We start from the raw sequence: 19796 nt of genomic DNA on the forward strand, positions 1-19796 counted from the left end.
TCATCTGCCTCTGTGCCCGTCCAGATCGGCCTCTGTACACACTTCCAGTCGGCAAGCCTGCTTAGCCGGGGAAAGGTAGGACCTGATTCAACTCACTCTCTAGTGACTCGCCGTTTCTCTTCTCTTGCATTGCAGCTTCAAACGTGCTCTGGAGGATTTTATTCAGGGATCCGATCCACTCGTCCATCTCCTGATCACTATCAGCGGCCAATAGGTAGCTGCTCTTGTCCTGCATCTTCAGTTCAAAGGCAAATCGGCGGATTCTGTTATTCTGCAAAATAGAAACCTGGCTTGTTCACACTTTTTTTAAAAAGGCATTTAGAAATACCGCTAACGGCAGGGACTTTCATTTATATAGCACCTTTAACCCAGTTCCAACACGCTTCCCAAGCACATCCTCAGGCTAGATATGACACTGAGCCACATAGAGAGGTGTGAGGACACGTGACAAAAAATGCAATCAAAGAGGTAAGTTTTGAGGAGAGTCTTAAAGAAGGAGAGAGAGGTTTGCGGGGAGGGGGTGGGGGGAGGGGGGTGGGGGGTGGAATTCCTCAGCTTGGAGCCAAGGTGGCTGCAGCTACGGCCGCCAATGGTGGAGCAATTAAAACAGACGATGCGCAAGAGGTCAGAACTGGAGGGTCGCAGAACCACAAAAACGCTGGGAAAACTCAGCAGATCTGGCAGCGTCCGAGGAGAGAGTTAATGTCTCAAGTCCAATACGACTCTTCTTTTGGAACCCCTACATTTTGAAGAAAGTTGTCACTGGACTCGAAACGTTAACTCTGAATCTCTCAACACAGCTGCTGCCAGACCTGCCGAGTCTTTCCAGAATGTTTGCTTTTTATTTACACAACCGATCCCAGAAATAATGGGCCAACCGATGGCAACACTGCAGATCGTGAGCCATCCTTTGACCAGTTCTAGAAGGTAACAGGCCACTGCAGCACTGTCATTTAATCAGTCACGCCCACGCTAAAGTATCCTCCTGGAGTTCAGTGTTCTAATTCCGCACTGCCCCCGGCTCCACGTGCAGTTTGCAGAAGCTCAACCTCTGTGTCTAGCCATTAAAAATTAAAACTGTTCCGACAGGAGCAGATGCAAAAACTGTTGGATTGTGGGTCTTTCGCCCCCGCCCCCCCCCCCCCCCGCAGTGAAATACAGAGAAAAGAACTGTCAATAATTACTTGACTTTGATTGCTCCCCAGCCTCAACATCAATTCACTCACTCTCCGTCTAAACATGCAGCAAGTCATCAGTTAAGGCATTCGATTCCGTACCTGGACCACTCCCATGCACGAGTCCAGAAAGATCGACCCCTTTGGCTCCTTGGAGATTTTCTCATCTTTGTAGAAGTTAAGAATGTACGAACCATCTCCAAGTTGTGTCAGATGGAAAAACCGCCTCTTGAATGACTGAGGAGATAAAAAAAAATGGTTTCAGAGCGTCAGGTACGAAGGTTCTGCTCCTGGCCAGCATCATGTAGCACTTGCTGCCCGATAACCATTTCATTCGTTGCCAGCTGAGACTCAATGGGGTGGCACACGTGCCTCTGAGTCAGAAGGCTCCTCGGTTCAAGTCCCATTCCAGAGAGTGGAGCACAGAATGCAGACTGACAATCCAGGTCAGTACGGAGGAAGTGCTGCACTGTCAGAGGTGCCGTCCTCAGCTAAGATGTTCCATCAAGGCTCTCTCAGGTGGATGCAAACGATTCCATGGCCACGATTTGAAAAAGCGGGGGTCTCCAATATTTACCCCTCAACCAACAAATAAATGATCTAGCCATTATCACGCTGTGAGAGCTTACTGTGCACATATTGGCTGCAGCGCCTGCAAGACTGGCTAGTTTGGTTCAGAAGAGGAAATCTGACAGAGATATTCAAACACAACCAGAAGCTGCCAAGTCTCAGTGGGAGAACATTTTAAACATGGCAGCCAGCTATGGAAACACAGTCCTGAAGAGGTTCAGCATTAAAGCAACTCAGTGTGGTGGTTCTTGGCAGTGTTCAGTAGACACCAGACCAGGTCTTGCACACGTATGCAGTTCCTGCACACGGTACAATTACTTCCTCCAGCACTTTGCTGACACATTTCCAGCTATTGTCCCTGCCCATTGCTTCCCAGTGACACCACTGTATGATGATCTTTGATTATATTCAAGTTGGTCAGCCTGAGCTCAAATTGTTCGGAGGTCCCACATCAGGGATTCGTGGGCACTGGCTACTCGGCCTGAAACTTTTCCCTTGGCTATCTCCCCACAACATCCAACAGCGCCAGCTCCTAATGCCACCCCATTCCCACAGGCATCATCCTCATATTCCCCCCCCCCACCAACCCCTCATAACTGACTGCTCCAGCCTCTCTTAATTTAGCCGGACCCCATATCGGCAATGTCCTCAGAGCAGACCGGGTGGGCCGCTGTATCTGTTTCTTTCTCCCACACTGACGACACATAATGGAAGCTGCATTGCTAAATCGCCTTTCACAGCCTCAGGACTTCACAAAGTGCTTCAAAGGACAGGTAGAAAGAACTGGATTTATTTAGACTCTTTTCAAACTTCAGAGCAGCGACTGCTGTAAGGTAGGAAATTCAGTAGTCAATTGGCACACAGCAAGATCCCAAAACGGGCAGTGTGATAATGGGCATATAATCGATTTTCAGATGTTGATTGAGTCATAAATATTGAGTAATGGCACACAGACCCACACATTGCAATCAGCGGAGTTCTAGGATAATTGCAATCTTTAATGGTTTTTGACTATTAAGCACGAGTGATAAAAATATTAGGAACTACTTTAAGGATCCTTTTTGATGTACAGTGGAAAACAGGAGAAAGGCTGTGATGGTAAGCCTCACCCTCATGGTTACACTGATCGCACTGTTCATGTTGCCCTTGTGCAGCCATCCTTGTTTCGTGATGCCTCCCTTCTGTGAACCCAGCGAAGCTGTGTCCTAGATTTAAAAGACAGATCTTTGTGATATGAATTCATATACAATAGTTTCAGAAGCTTTTATTTGAGTGTCACACAGCATCCTGACTTGGAAATACACCGCTGTTCCTTCGCTGTCGTTGGGTCAAATTCCTGGAGCTCCCTCCCTAACAGCACTGTGGGTGTACCTACACCACATGGACTGCAGCAGTTGAAGAAGGTACAGCAACTATTTTGACAGCTTCAGTCGGCAGATAACGGTTACGTGTGTGTGCCGGTACTAGACAAATCCCCAGGGCCAGATGGCATCCATCCCAGATTACTGAGGCAGGCAGGAGATGAAATCGCTGGGCCTTTAACAGGAATTTTTGTGTCTTCGTTGGCTACAGGTAAGATCCCAGAGGATTGAAGAAATAGCCAATATTATACCGTTATTCAAGAAGGGTTGCAAGGATAATCCGGGTAATTATAGGCCAGTGAGCTCGCATCAATGATAGTGAAATTATTGGAAATGATTCTCAGAGATAAGATCTATGAACATTTGGATGTGAATGGTCTCATTAGTGACAAACAGCATGGTTTTGTACGAGGGAGGTCATGTCTCACTAATTTGATTGAATTTTTTGAGGAGGTGACAAAAACGATTGATGAGGGAAGGGCTATGGATGTACATAGAACATACAGTGCAGAAGGAGGCCATTCGGCCCATCGAGTCTGCACCGACCCACTTAAACCCTCACTTCCATCCTATCCCCGTAACCCAATAACCCCTTCTAAACGTTTTGGACACTAAGGGCAATTTAGCATGGCCAAACCACCGAACCTGTCTACGTGGACTTTAGTAAAGCATTTGCTAAGGTCCCTCATGGCAGGCTGGTGCAAAACATTAAGTCACATGGGGTCAGGGGTGAACTAGCTGGATGGATTCAGAACTGGCTTGGCCATAGAAGACAGAGGGTAGCAGTGGAAGAGTGTTTTTCCGAATGGAGGTCTGTAACTAGTGGTGTTCCGCAGGGATCAGTACTGGGACCTCTGCTGTTTGTAATATATATAAATGACTTGGAAGAAAACGTAGCGAGTCTGATTAGCAAGTTTGCAGATGATACTAAGATTGCAGGAGTTGCAGATGATGATGAAGATTGTCGGAAAATACAACAGGATTATAGATAGGCTGCAAATTTGGACAGAGAAATGGCAGATGGAATTTAACCCGGACAAATGCGAGGTGATGCATTTTGGCAGATAAAATTCAGGTGGGAGCTGTAAAATAAATGGGAGAACCATCAGGAGCAGAGAGAGATCTGGGCGTGCAGGTCCACAGATCCTTAAAAGTGGCAGCATAGGTGGAAATGTTGATAAAGAAAGCATATGGCATGCTTGCCTTCATAGGACGGGGTATCGAGTATAAAAGCTTGAAAATTATGTTAGTTATATAGAACATTGGTTAGGCCTCATTTAGAATACTGTGTCCAATTCTGGTCGCCGTTCTACTAGAAGTACGTGGAGGCTTAGGAGAGAGTACAGAAAAGGTTTACCAGGAAGTTGCCTGGCGTGGAGGGTATTAGCTATGAGGAGAGATTGTATAAACTGGGATTGTTCTAGAGACAGAGGCTGAGGGGCAACCTAATAGAAGTTTATAAAATTATTAGTGGTATAGCTAGGGTGAACAGTTGGAGGCTTTCTCCTTGGGCTGAAATGACAATTACAAGGGGGCACAAGTTCAGGGGGGGGGATAGGTTGAGTGGAGATGTGCGGGGGAAGTTTTGTTACACAGAGAGTGATGGTGGCCTGGAACGCACTGCCAAGTGAGGTGGTTGAGGCAGATACATTGCGACCTTTAAAACTTATCCGGATAGACACATGAACAGATGGGGTTTAGAAGGATACAGGCGGTTGGTCTAGATAGGACATGTGATTGGCGCAGGCTTGGAGGGCCGAAGGGCCTGTTCCTGTGCTGTATTGTTCTTTGTTTCTAGACTTGAGGAAGGCTAAGGCGAGAGTCATTAAGCTGCTTAGTTACAGAGTGCAGAACGCAGTGGCGCACCAGGCTAATAATCTGGAAGTCTGGTGAATACTCTGGAAACTTGAGTTCTAATCGTTTGACAACAACTGGGGGACATTAAATACAAGTAATTGAATAAATCCAAAATTTAAAACCTAGCATCAATAATAGTGACCGTGAAACTACTGGTCTGTTATTAAAAAAAACACCTGGTCCATTAATGTCCCTTAGTAAGGGAAATCTACAATCCTTACCTGGTCTGGTGCACAGTGGTTAGCACAGAGCCAGGGACCCGGGTTCAATTCCGGCCTTGGGTGACTGTCTGTGTGGAGTCTGCACATTATCCCCATGTCTGCGTGGGTTTCCTCCGGGCGCTCCGGTTTCCTCCCACAGTCCAAAGCTGCGCGAGTTAGGTGGATTGGCCGTGCTAAATTGCCCCTTCGTCTCCAAAAGGTTACGTGGGGTTACTGGGTTACGGGAATAGGGTGGGGACATGGGCCTAGGTAGGGTGCTCTTTCAGAGGGTTGAATGGCCTTCTTCTGCACTGTAGTGATTCTATAATTCTATGTGACTCCAGACCTACAACAATCTGGTTGACTCTTAATTACCCTCTGAAATGGCCTAGTCAGCCATTCAGTTGCATTCAGGGATAAGTAGGGATGGACAATAATTGCTGGCCTTGCCATAGATCCCCACATCTAAATATCTTACATGAATAGTAATTTTTTTAAAGTTGATCATACCTCGGTCTGATTTAGTCCACAAAATCAGGACGCTAGTTATGGGCAATTTATTTTCTCCTTACTCTGCTGAGATCCACACTGAATACAATTTCCTCACTGTCACTTTGACAGATATTTAAACATATAACAGACGGACATTTAGCCTCTCGAGCCTGTTGCATCAATCCACAAGGCCATGGATGATGTGCACATGCCAACGCCACCTTAACCTACCATGGTTCCACAACCTTTACTCAATACAAAACAATCAATTTGGTGCGAAATTCTCCATTGAACCCCAGCAGCTTTTTGGAGGAGACACTTCCAGGTTTCTACCCCCCCCCCCCACCCCCACCCCACCACTGCTCCTCCCTCTCCACCACCTCCCCCTTTCCCCCCAACCTCCCTCACCCCCTTTTTTTCAAAATTTATAATATCCAATTAATTTTTTCCAATTAAGGGGCAATTTATCGCGGCCAATCCACCTAACCTGCACATCTTTGGGTTGTGGGGGTGAAACCCACGCAGACACGGGGAGAATGTGCAAACTCCACACAGACAGTGACCCAGAGCCGGGATCGAACCTGGGACCTCAGCGCCGTAGGCAGCAATGCTAACCATTGTGCCATCGTGCCGCCCCCAGGACAGGGAGTTACTGAGTGAAAGGGCATCGCTGCTGGAGTCAACCATGTCTCACGTTCCTACAAACATTCTCGCATTAAAGCGAATCCTTTTCGCATTTCATGTGTTTAATTGCGGAAAATCAATCCGTCGACAAAGCATTGCAGATTTCAATTCCAGTTATCGTGGTTCCCCAACTTCTACTCTGTGACTAATCTTACAAACTCAGCCAACACAAGATTGGCAGACGATCAAAGTGCCCGTTTGACTTCAGCATTTTTAAAGGCAAACTGATTATTCCTTCATTTTGGTATATTCAATAAAAGGCGTATTGTGTTTAACGTTTATTTGCAAAGGCAAAGTGCCTGATCCACTCAAAACTCAGATGTTGGGCACGTTACTCTGGACAACGTTAGACACAGGAACAGGGGTTGGCGATTTAAGAGATAGGAGATTAGCCAACCAATGAAAATTTTTATTTTATAGCGAAGTGGAGCCTAATTACATGACATCAGCAGGGATTTTTTCCTCTTTTTCAGGCACTGATTATCCTGGCCGTTATCCAATAAACCTGTACCAGAACAGACACTTCAATAAGTGTAACCCTAACACCCTAACTAATACTTTCAACATAGGTCCTTTTTTCATTACCCAGTGCCAATGTCTTATATCAATCACATGTCCAACGGGTTTATTTGAAGCCACAAGCTCTCGGAGCACTGCTCCTTCATCAGGACCGCTAATCCTTATCACTTCACCTGAGGAAGGAGCAGTGCTTCGAAAGCTAGTGATTTCAAATAAACCTGTTGGACTTTAACCTGGTCTCCACATCATCAATTACATGGTCACTGTTTGTTACCATCAATTACATTATTATAAAGTCAATTGCATTGTTACGGTTAAGAGAAACAGGGTTGGGCATTAATTATTTATTTTTGTCAATACATTTCAGAGTGCCCAATTCATTTTTTTCCAATTAAGGGGCAATTTAGCGTGGCCAATCCACCTACCCTGCACATCTTTGGTTTGTGGGGTGAGACCCACGCAAACACGGGGAGAATGTGCAAACTCCACACGGACAGTGACCCAGAGCCGGGATTGAACCTGGGACCTCTGCGCCGTGAGGCAGCACGTGCCACCTTGCTGCCCGGCATTAATCATTTCTGAGCACAGATAAATAGGGAAGATTTTGTTTAATTTATTGACTTCTGTTTAATTCATTGAACTTTACTTTATCAAAGGATTACAAATTGGGGAGCTGAAGTGCATCATCAGCCCCTGGAATGATATTTGTGTTTGATTAAGTTTCCTTTCAAAGTCTGATTTTTGTTACAGTGTCCCAACAGCCACTGTCGCCTCCTTTTATTTTATTGCTTTTATTATTTTATTGACTATTTGTTTTATTAAAAGAGCATATAAATTGAGGCTAGCTGGGACACTAACTGCGAGACTAAACAAATCAATAAAGAGAAGCCCTTATCTTGGATTCTGCCTCACCAATTGGCCTGGATTCTTTTAATTCCTGGAAGTTTGTGTTAGACGTATTAGATGCTGTGGTATGAAGAGACAAAAGTTCTGTTCCTTTTCACCAACACACTTTTATTTCTTCCAAGAGACTCTGCACAAAACTCTACACATCACCAGACCCAGAGGCCACCTGAAGCCCCTTTACATATCAGTGTCAATTATTGGACACTTAACATAAATGAGACAACTAATTGCAATGTCACTTAACCCATTACTTAACAGCTTGAGAAGTCGATCATTCCCCATTGTTTTTTCCATCGTGACATTCCGGAAAGCCAACATGCCAGCCAATCAGCACCCTTTTCCCCTGCAGTTGTGACCATTTGAACTTTAGCATTCTTGTGTTGATCTTGATCGTGCAAGATGAAAATCTTCAGCAACAATCAGGAGTGAGCTAAACCAAATCAAGAACGTTAAAGCACGGCTGATTGGAATCATTAAAAATTCTTATCACAATGAGACTCGGCCCCTGGTTTCCAACTCTAAAATAAGAGACGGCGGTGTTTCCAACAAAACAATGGTGGAAGGCAGCCACAGAGCTGGGCCAACATTCTGCCCTGCTCCCTGCTGGAGTTCCCAATTTTACGCCCATGATGGGGAACTATTGTAGTAGATGAAGTCTGACAGCCATTCATTAATCCTTGAATTTCTCTTGTCCTGAAGGAACCAGCTAGTCTGCAATTAATCTTATGACTCTACTCAAAATAATAAGGACATTGCTTTTTTCCAAGCCTGCGGGACTGCACATTGTTTTGTTCTCCTTAATTAAAGACGGATTTGCTTGCATTGGAAGCAATTCAGGGAAGGTTCACCAGGCTAGCTTTGGAGATGAAGGGTTTGTCTTAAGTGGAAAGATTAAGCAGGTCAGGGCCATACTTATTGGAGTTTAGAAGATTCTAAAGAGGACTTAATAATAATCTTTATTTGTCACAAGTAGGCTTATATTAACACTGCAATTAAGTTACTGTAAAAATCCCCTAGTCACCGCACTCCGGTGCCTGCTCGGGTACACAGAGGGAGAATTCGGAATGTCCAAAGTACCCAATAAGCACGTCTTTGCGGGACTTGTGGGAGGAAACCGGAGCACCCGGAGCAAACCCACACAGACACGGGGAGAACGTGCAGACTCCGCACAGACAGTGACCCAAGCCAGGAATCAAATCCGGGTCCCTGCGCTGTGAAGCAACAATGCTATCCATTGTGTTATCATGCCGCTCAGGGTGGATGCTGAGGATATTTTCTCGGTGGGGGAAACTAGAACCAAGGGCGTGTTTCGGGGGGGGGGGGGGGGGGGGGGGGGGGGGGGGGGGGGGGGGAGCAGTCTCTCATTTAAGATGGAGATCAGTGGGAGTTTCTGCTCGGAGGATCACAAATCTTTGAAAATCTTCTCCCCCAGAGAGCAGTGGAGGATGGGTCATTGAACACAGTCAAGGCTGAGTTAGATGGATTTTTGATCAACGAGGGAGAATTGTGGGGGGCAGTCAGGAAACGTAGTGCGGCCGCAATCAGATCAGTCATAATCGGACTGAGTGGTGGAGCAGGCTGGATGGGCTGAATGGCCTACTCCTGCTTCCATGTCAATTAAACCATGGAATCTGACAACCGAGGAGGACGTAATTCTGCCCATCGCGTGTCTATGCTGGTTCTTTGAAAGTGACATCTAATTAGTGCCAATCCCTGTAATTTACTTTCCCTTTACACTTCTCTGCCCAATTCCCAATGAAAGTCACTATTGAATCTGCTTCTATTATCCTTTCAGCAGCATTCCTGATCACAACAACTCACAGTGCGAGTTCCCCTCTGGTCCTTGTGTGAATCACCTTAAATCAGCGTCCTCTGGACATCAGCCTACCCTCCAGTGGGACACAGATTTCTGTTTATTTACTCAATAAAAGCCCTTCACAGTTTTTAAAAAATAAATTTAGAATACCCAATTATTCTTTCCCAATTAGGGGGCAATTTAGCGTGGCCAATCCACCTACCCTGCACATCTTTGGGTTGTGGGGGTGAAACCCACGCAGACACGGGGAGAATGTGCAAACTCCACACGGACAGTGACCCAGGGCCGGGATTCGAATCCGGGTCCTCAGCGCCATGAGGCAGCAGTGCTAACCACTGTGCCACCGTGCTGCCCTATGCTGGGACATTTGTAAGATCACAAGTAATTGTAATAAGCAGTGGGCCATTCCGCCCCTCAAGCCTTCAATACTATCATGGCTGATCAGATCGGGGCCTTAACCCCACTCTCCTCTTGCCCCCCAATAACCCTTAAAAACCTGACTCAGCCGTGAATATATTCAATAGCCCGGCCTCCACTGTTCTCTTTGGAAAAGAATTCTCAACGCTCATGAGTCTCTGAGAGATGTCCTTCCTAACTCCACCTTACACTGGAGATGCTCCACTTTGAAACTGTGCCTCTAAATTTTAGATCCCACATGAGTGAGGGAGAGGGTGGGGTGGGGGGGGGGGGGGGGGGGGGGGGGGACCTCTTCTCAGCATTTACCCAATTAAGGCCCCTCAGAATCTTACAAGGTTCAATAAGACCATCTCTAAATCCTCTAAACGCCAATAAGCGTCCAATCCACGCAACATTGTGAAGACTAATCCCCTTTCATTCTGGTGAATCTTCACTGCACCCTTTCCAAGATCACTGGATTTTCAAAAATTCATTCACAGGATGTGGCTGGGCCAGCCTTTAAGGAGCGTGCCCTGGGCTCAACGGAACTCCAATAATCACACCGCGTTAAATTATGGAAACATCAGTACATGATGCAAGACTGATCAGAAGTGAATTCACAGTACATGAAATACGGCCAATACTTTCAAAACTATTTAGCGAAACATTTCTCTCATTTCCTCCAGGATGTTTGCAGTTATATATAAATGCAAGAAATGTTTTTCTGTTGCAGATTGAAAATCAATTCCAACATCAATGCGCCGGAACTTGCGCCTCAAGAACGGAATCTGAATGCTGCACGCAGTATGAACTGGATGGCAAATTCAGAATATTAACGGACACACCAGGAGCGTTCTTTGTAAGATCACAAGTAATAGTAATAAGCAGTGGGCCATTCCGCCCCTCAAGCCTTCAATACTATCATGGCTGATCAGATCGGGGCCTTAACCCCACTCTCCTCTTGCCCCCCCCCCCCCCCCCCCCCCCCCCCCCAATAACCCAATAACCCATAAAAACCTGACTCAGCTGTGAATATATTCAATAGCCCGGCCTCCACTGTTCTCTTTGGAAAAGAATTCTCAACGCTCATGAGAAGTGGGCAGCATCTGAGAGACAAACATCCGGCTCGAGTCCGTACGACTCTGAGCTCTGAAACGCAGGCTCGAAACGTTAACTCCATTTTCTCTCTCTCTGGATGCTGCCAGACTGAAGAGTTTTCCCAGCATGCTGCTGCTTTTGTTTCAGATCCCAGCGTTTGCAGAATTACCATTTTATTTTAGCAGTAATTTAATGGTTTGGATGGAAATTAAGATGAACTTCAAGGGGAGTTGTCGGGGAGGAGGTGGAATTGTAATTCACTTCAGACCTTCCCAAATCAATCTGGTACAAGTGAAGCAGGAGAATAAATAACCACTACCTCATCTTTGTCCACATCTTCGTCAACTTCAAAAACATGGACCGGCAGCTTCTCTGGTCTTGGAGCTTTGCTGTTGGGAAATAAACAAAAGGAAACTCAGTGTAATCCAGCAGGTATGGAAGCAATGAATTGTCTTCAAAATCCATAGTTGGTTATAATAATAATAATAACACTCTTTATTAATGTCACAATTAGGCTGACATTAACACTGCAATGAAGTTACAGTGAAAATCCCCTAGTCTCCACACTCCGGCGCCTGTTCGGGTACACTGAGGGAGAATTCAGAATGTCCAATTCACCTAACAGCACGTCTTTCGGGACTGTGGGAGGAAACCGGAGCACCCGGAGGAAACCCATGCAGACACGGGGAGAACGTGCAGACTCCGCACAGACAGTGACCCAAGCCGGGAATCGAACATGGGACCCTGAAGCTGTGAAGCAACAGTGATAACTACTGTGCTACCCTGCAAACCTGCAGTCACACTTTGGGGGGGGGGGGGGGATTGCATTTATATAGCGCTTTCCACCACTTTGTGACATCCCACAATGCATTCCAGCTAATGCAGTACTTTTGAAGTGTAGTCATTGTAACAACGTGGGAAACACAGCAGCTAACATGCAATCAGCAATCTGAGGATGACCAGATTGTCTATTTTATTGATGTTGATTGAGGATAAATATTGGGCGGTCAGTGGGGCGAACCGTTTTCAGCACAGTGGTTAGCACTGCTGCCTCACAGCGCCAGGGACCGGGTTCAATTTCGGTTTTGGCTGACTGTCTGTGTGGCGTCTGCACGTTCTCCCCATGTCTGCGTGGGGCTCCTCCGGGTGCTCCGGTTTCCTCCCACAGTTCAAAGATGTGCCGGTTAGTGGGGTTAGGGGGATAGGGTGGGGCCTACGTAGGGTGGTCATTCAGAGGGCCGGCGCAGACACAATGGGCCGAATGGCCTCCTTCTGCATGTTTTCCAGTGGTGGAGGCCATTAGCCGCTATGGGATCTTCCCGACCTGCCATATTCTGGGCAGTTTGTGTAGTCCGTCCACCCAGCCACCTGGGAACCTGCTGCAGGGTGGGGGAGTGGGGGGTCCGTCAGTGAGACCAGAAGATTCCATCGGTAGGAACGGGAGGAAAATCCCACCCTCAGAAGTTCCACAAAAGATAAATTCAGTGAACATTTCCCACTGAATTTCTTAAAGTCTGGTGGATAGTTTCACAATGTTGAGGTGTGACTTTTAAATTATTAAACTGTGAATTCATTTATTTATTGACTTTTTTTTAAAATTTAGATTACCCAATTATTTTTTCCAATTAAGGGGCAATTTAGCGTGGCCAATCCATCTACTCTGCACATTTTAGGGTTGTGGGGGCGAAACCCACGCAGACTGGGGGAGAATGTGCAAACTCCACACGGACAGTGACCCAGAGCCGGGATCGAACCTGGGACCTCAGCGCCGTGAGGCAGCTGTGCTAACCACTAGGCCACCGTGTTGCCTTATTTATTGATTTTAGAATTATTTTTAATTTAAGAGCTCTTAAATGGTGACACGACATAAACAATGTCCTTTTAGTGATAAAGAGTAGGATTGCGAGTAAAATTCAGATTACAGATCACGGAGCATGTGAACTGTTAACTGATTTCATTGATGAGCAACATTAGCAGTTAACACAATGTGCAACTTAAAGCAGATTTGAGTATCCAATCAGTTCCCACTTTCCTTTGACAAACGATCATCGTCTGGACTTAGAACTAAAGTGAAAACCTTCGAGAGGAGCGAGTCTAAGTTAATAACAACAACTGGCATTTATATAGCAGCTTTAACAAAGTAAAACGTCCCAAGACACTTCACCGAATTCCCTCAAAAATTCTGACACGAGCCACTTGTAAATATTAGGGCTGCTCGGTCAAAGAGGTCAATGATCCGCTTAAAGAAGGAAAAAGAGGGGTTTGGTGCGAGTTCAAGTTTATGGAGGGTAGAACGTGGGAGGCTAGCCAGGAGGTCACTGGAATAATAATAATAATAATCTTTATTATTGTCACAAGTAGGCTTACATTACCACTGCAATGAAGTTACTGTGAAAAGCCCCTAGTCGCCACATTCCGGTGCCTGTTCGGGTACACGGAGGGAGAATTCAGAATGTCCAATTCACCAAACAGAGCGTCTTTCGGGACTTGTGGGAGGAAACCGGAGCACCCGGAGGAAACACACGCTGAATGTGCAGACTCATAGATTATCATAGAATTTACAGTGCAGAAGGAGGCCATTCGGCCCATCAAGTCTGCACCAGCTCTTGGAAAGAGCACCCTACCCAAGGTCAACACCTCCACCCTATCCCCATAACCCAGTAACTCCACCCAACAATAAGGGCAATTTTGGACTCTAAGGGCAAGTTATCACGGCCAATCCACCTAACCTGCACATCTTTGGACTGTGGGAGGAAACCCGGAGGAAACCCACACAGATGCGGGGGGGGGGGGGGGGGGGGGGGGGGGGGGCTGCAATTCCACACAGACAGTGACTCAAGCCTGGGAATCGAACCCAGGTCTCCAGCGCTGTGAAGCTACAGTGCTAACCACTGCGAATAGTCAGTTCGAGAGGTAAGAAAGACATGGAGAAAGGCTTCAGTAGCAAACAAACTGAAGTAGGATGAGAAGTGACACAGGGAGTCAGTAAAACGTTAAGAGAGTCACATATGGGCAACTATTATTTAGCAAAACGTTGTGCATTAATCACAAGAATTTAGCGCACTACAATGACAAAGTTCTTCAGCTATTTGTAAACCACTAATCCATGATGTTAGATAGGATACAAAATGGGAGGTTTCACTTAAACCGATGGCATTTAAACGCAGCGGTGAAGGTGAGACTCGCTTTTTGAAAGTTAAAAAGATTTCACTTCAAAAAGTAGACCAAGAAATGAACTCACTCACTTTGCCAGTTGCCTGAAATCCCCTGAGTAATCTTCATACTTGAAGTGGACGAGATGCCAATCAGTGTTGTAGGTCTTGATGCACTGAAAAGAAGAAGGCGGCAATGCTGAATATCGCTGTGTATGAATTTACAGCATGGAAACAGGCCATTCGGCCCAACTGGTCCCTGCTGTATTCCTGCTCGACACCAGACTCCTCTCTACCCACTTCATCTCACCCCATCAGCATATCCTTCCATTCCTTTCCCCCCCCCCTATCTCATGTAGTTAACAACCCTAACTATTTATCAGTCGTAAAAAAAGTGAAAATACTGTTGGTCTCAACAGCACCTTCGCAAAGCCAGAATCTTGAAAAGCCGAGTGCGTTAAGAAAACAACATTCAACCCATTTTGATTTTCAACTAAGTGCCTGTGAGAAGCATCCAAATATTGTGTAAAACCCAACTCCAAGGTCTCTCTGTACCTACAGAAATTCCTGTGGACTGACCGACTTCTGACAAATAAGTTGGGACAAATCGAGCAGAGGATGAACTGGCAGAATTCACTGACGACAGAAATTCCTATTTGCACAAAACGGCTCCACAAACAATGAAGCAGCACTAAAAACAGGACAAAGATTACAAAGAGTCACCCAGACTCGAAACGTTAGCTCCCTTCTCTCTCCACAGATGCTGTCAGACCTGCCGAGGTTGTTCAGTATTTTCTGTTTTTCTTTCAGTTTCCGGCATCCGCAGTAATTTGCTTTTATCTAAAAACGGGAAGTCTGTTATCCTTGTCCCGATCTCTTTCATCACATTCGCAATTAGCGATGCACTTACTGATAGTAAAGTCGCCATAGTCCCAGATGACCAAAGGCTTTTTTTCTCCTTTGATGGGGGAAGAGCTGACTGCTGGTGATTTAATCGGAGGATCACCACACCTCAGGCAAGGAGCAAGGTCTATAACTCACTCCTGGGTATTTGTTACTCTTCAGAGAATAACAAATACCCGGGAGTGAGTTGCAGAATAGAATCTAATTGAGCGGTCCGGGGTTGTGTACAAATACCAGATACACGGGAGGAATTACAGGCTGGAATCTAAATCGAGGGGTTCAGCGTGGTTTATATTTAGAGTAACAAATACTCACATGTTCTGGTCATTTGCCTAGATTTAGGACCTCAGAATGAGGCCATTTGGCCCCTCAAGTCCATGTCAGCTCTCTATGGTGTAATCCAGTCTGTCCCACTCCCTCACTCTATCCCTCTAAGTTTATTTCCCAAAAGTAGCCATCTGTTTCCTATGATCAAACCTTTGATCATCTCTGTTGCCACCTCCGAGGCAGCGTGCTCCAGGTAATTACCTCTCAAAACAATCTCCTCTGCATCTTTCAACCAAAAGCTTAAATTGGTGTCCCCTGATTCTCGTGGCATGAGCTAATGGGAATAGCTTTTCTTTGCCTACCTTATTCAAATCTGTCATCATCTTATACACCTCTATCAGATCTCCCTTCAACCTCCTTTGCTCCAGGGGGAACAAACCCAGCTTCTCCACCCTAACCTTGCAACTAAAATCCCTCATCTCTGGAGCCATTCTAGTAAATCTCCTCTGCACCTTCTCAAGGACCCTCACATCCTTCCTAATGTCTGGTGATCAAAACTGGTCACAACACTCTAGTTCTTAGTCATAATAGTAACTCACACTTTGTAAAACTCTTCACTTGCCTGGATGAGTGTAGCTCCAACAACACTCAAGATGCTGAACACCATTCGGGACAAAGCAGCCCCGCTTGATTGACATCCCCTCCACCACCTTCAACATTCACCCTCTCTGCCACCGATGCACAGTGGCAGCCGTGTGTACCATCTACAAGATGCGCTGCAGCAACTCACCAAGGCTCCTTTGACAGCACCTTCCAATCCCACAACCTCTAACAGTAGACACATGGGAAAGCCACCACCTTGAAGTTCCCTTCCAAGATACAAGCCATCCTGATTTGGAAATATATCTCCGTTCTTTCACTGTCGCTGGGTCAGAATCCTGGAACACCCTCTGTGACAACACTGTGGGTGCACCTACACCACATAAGACCATAAGATATAGGAGCAGAATTAGGCCACTCGGCCCATCGAATCTGCTCCGCCATTCAATCATGGCTGATATGTTTCTCATCCCCATTCTCCTGCCTTCTCCCCATAACCCCTTATTAATCAAGAACCTATCTATCTCTGTCTTAAAGACACTCAATGAATTGGCCTCCACAGCCTTCTGCGGCAAAGAGTTCCACTGATTCACCACCCTCTGGCTGAAGAAATTCCCCCTCATCTCAATTTTAAAGGATCGTCCCTTTAGTCTGAGATTGTGTCCTCTGCTTCTAGTTTTTCCTACAAGTGGAAACATCCTCTCCACGTCCACTCTATCCAGGCCTCACGGTATCTTGTAAGTTTCAATAAGATCCCCCCCCCCCCATCCTTCTAAACTCCAACGAGTACAGACCCAGAATCCTCAAACATTCCTCATACGACAAGTTCCTCATTCCACTGCAGTGGTTCAAAAGGGAAGTTCAACACCATTTTCCCCAAGGACAATTAGGGATGGGCAACAAACACTGGCCAAGCCAGCGATGCTCACATCCTGGGAAAGAATAAATTAAAAGTCTAGGCTGACTCTTTTGAACAGCAATCCAGTTAGTCCCACTCTTTCCCCATACACCTGCAATGTCTTCTCACCCAATATGGTTTCACCCAAGGACTAAATGACTACGCCAGTATATGCTAAAAAAGGTGCACAGTAAACCATTTCAATACTTAAGTCACAGCTTATACACAATCATTATTTCTGTGCACAAAGTGACCATGCTCCTCTCTGGAATCACGTCAAGTCACATCAGAGTATCGCACAGCAGAGAAGGAGGCCATTCAGCCCATCATGCTTGTACCAACCCATCAAGCCTGCACCATCAGATTTGTCTATCCTCCCTGTACTTTTTTCCCTGCTAATCTCTCCTTTTCAAGTATTGATCCAATTCCCTTTTGGAAGTTACCACTGGATCTGATTCGACAGCCGGTATGGGCTGCGCAGTCCTGATCGCATCTACTCTCCACGTAAAAATATTTCTCATCTCCTGTCTGGCTCGTTTATTCCTGCGTCCCCTTAGTTACCGACCCGCCTGTCAATGGAAACACTTTCTTCTTATTTACTCTTGTCAAAACCTTTCCGAATTTTGAACGCTTCTGAATAATCTCCCCTTAACTTTCCCTGCTCTAGAGGGCAGCACGGTGGCGCAGTGGGTTAGCACTGCTGCCTCACGGCGCCGAGGATCCGGGTTCGATCACGACTCTCTGGGTCACTGTCTGTGCGGAGTTTGTACATTCTCCCCGTCTTTGCGTGGATTTCGCCCCCTCAAACCCAAAGATGAAATGAAATGAAAATGAAAATCGCTTATTGTCACGAGTAGGCTTCAATGAAGTTACTGTGAAAAGCCCCTAGTCGCCACATTTCGGCGCCTGTTCGGGGAGGCTGGTACGGGAATCGAACCGTGCTGCTGGCCTGCTTGGTCTGCTTTAAAAGCCAGCGATTTAGCCCAGTGAGCTAAACCAGCCCCTTATTACACTTCATATGTGCAGTGCAGGTGGATTGACCACGCTAAATTGCCCCTTAATTGGAAAAAATGAATTGGGTACTCTAAATTTATTTTTAAAAACTTTCTCTGCTCTTAAGGAGAACAATCGCAGCTCCTCCATTCCCCAGCCCCTCCTCCCCTCCCCAGCCCCTCCTCCCCTCCCCAGCCCCTCCTCCGCTCCCCAGCAGCCCCATCTCCACTCCCCAGCCCCTCCTCCAATCCCCAGCAGCCCCTCCTCCATTCCCCAGCCCCTCCTCCATTCCCCAGCAGCCCCTCCTTCATTCCCCAGCCCCTCCTCCATTCCCCAGCAGCCCCTCCTCCATTCCCCAGCAGCCCCTCCTCCATTCCCCAGCCCCTCCTCCATTCCTCAGCAGCCCCTCCTCCATTCCCCAGCAGCCCCTCCTCCATTCCCCAGCCCCTCCTCCATTCCTCAGCAGCCCCTCCTCCATTCTCCAGCAGCCCCTCCTCCACTCCCCAGCCCCCCCCCTCCCCAGCCCCTCCTCCACAGCCCCTCCTCCATTCTCTAGCCCCTCCTCCACTCTCTAGCCCATCCTCCACTCTCTAGCCCATCCTCCACTCTCTAGCCCATCCTCCACTCCCCAGCCCCTCCTCCACTCTCTAGCCCCTCCTCCACTCTCTAGCCCATCCTCCACTCTCTAGCCCATCCTCCACTCCCCAGCCCCTCCTCCACTCTCTAGCCCCTCCTCCACTCCCCAGCCCCTCCTCCACTCTCTAGTGCTGAGGTCTGTGCACACGCACTGTCCAGTTAGCCACACAAAACCCTCAGGAAAAACAAACTTGCTTGAAAAGATTTGGGCCTGTTGACTGAGCAAGGATTTAATCTAAGCCCAGCTAGCGAAACGTAACAATGATACTATCTCTTCAGATAAGCTACTGCTTCTCCAATTGTTAGAAACCTAGCAAATATCTAAATCAAAAACAGACGACCAATTGTTTCAGATAAGTCATTACATTGGAAAGTCGAACAATGATCTCCTTTTAGAGAAACAGCAGGCAATTCATAAAAAATGCAAGACGGAAGAAACTATTCTTCACTCTGCAGCCTGGCCTTGCAGAAAGACGGCACTTCACATGAACGGGAGCATGTCCGTGCTGTTGTACGTTAACTTTACGCAGAATCGACAGAACAGGAACAGGCCATTCAAGTTAAGGAGAAAGCAGAGCTTGGGGGTTGGGGCGGATAGATTCAGATATTCCCAGGTGCGGGAGTTTGTTCGGCGGCATTTCCGACTTTCCCGGAGGTACCGCTGTCCACCTTGCTGGAATGGATACTCTCGTGTGCGGGGTCGGAGGAGGGAGGCACATCTGGGATATATGGGCGGATCATGGAGGAGCAGGTTTCAGTGGAGGGGGTGAAGGCCGGGTGGGAGGAAACGTTGGGTCCCATTTTGGAGGAGGAGGTGTGGAGCGAGGCTCCACGGGTGGGGTGGATGCTACGTCATCCTGTACGAGGTTAACCTTGATACAGCTAAAGGTGGCATTTAGGCCGCACCTCACCAGGGCCAGATGAGTCGGTGTATTGAGGGGGTCGAGGATAAGTGTGAGCGGTACTTGGGAGGGCTTGCTCACCATACATACACGATCTGGTTATGTCCCAAGCTGGTGGGTTTTTGGGGGTCCATTTTCAATCCCGTTTTGCCAATCCTGAATATTGATTTTGAGCCCTGTCCGTTAGTTGCTGTATTTGGGGTGTCGAACAAGAATGGAGTTGAGAAACATATACAAAGAACATTACAGCACAGGAACAGGCCCTTCAGCCCACCAAGCATGCAACAATCCAGATTCCTTATGTAGACCTACTACTGTACTTAATTCCCAAACAATCTGTATCCTTCCATTCCCCGCCCGTTCATGTGTCG

The 19796-nt window shown here is 46.9% G+C and overlaps 1 protein-coding gene across 12 annotated transcripts in view; it reads right to left on the minus strand.

The window, feature by feature from the left end:
- dock9b (dedicator of cytokinesis 9b) overlaps positions 1 to 19796 on the minus strand; it is a 356481-nt gene that overhangs the window by 156153 nt on the left and 180532 nt on the right. For all 12 annotated transcript variants that reach the window (XM_038819159.1, XM_038819160.1, XM_038819165.1 and 9 more), the window contains exons 4-8: positions 14320 to 14402; positions 11394 to 11463; positions 2855 to 2950; positions 1278 to 1412; positions 97 to 271 (exon numbers count right to left, since the gene is read on the minus strand). In XM_038819159.1, coding sequence (XP_038675087.1) covers positions 97 to 271; positions 1278 to 1412; positions 2855 to 2950; positions 11394 to 11463; positions 14320 to 14402 — 559 coding nt within the window. The remainder of the gene's footprint in view (positions 1 to 96; positions 272 to 1277; positions 1413 to 2854; positions 2951 to 11393; positions 11464 to 14319; positions 14403 to 19796) is intronic.

The sequence above is a fragment of the Scyliorhinus canicula genome, chromosome 14 (genome assembly GCF_902713615.1).
Source record: "Scyliorhinus canicula chromosome 14, sScyCan1.1, whole genome shotgun sequence".
Classification (NCBI taxonomy): domain Eukaryota; kingdom Metazoa; phylum Chordata; class Chondrichthyes; order Carcharhiniformes; family Scyliorhinidae; genus Scyliorhinus; species Scyliorhinus canicula.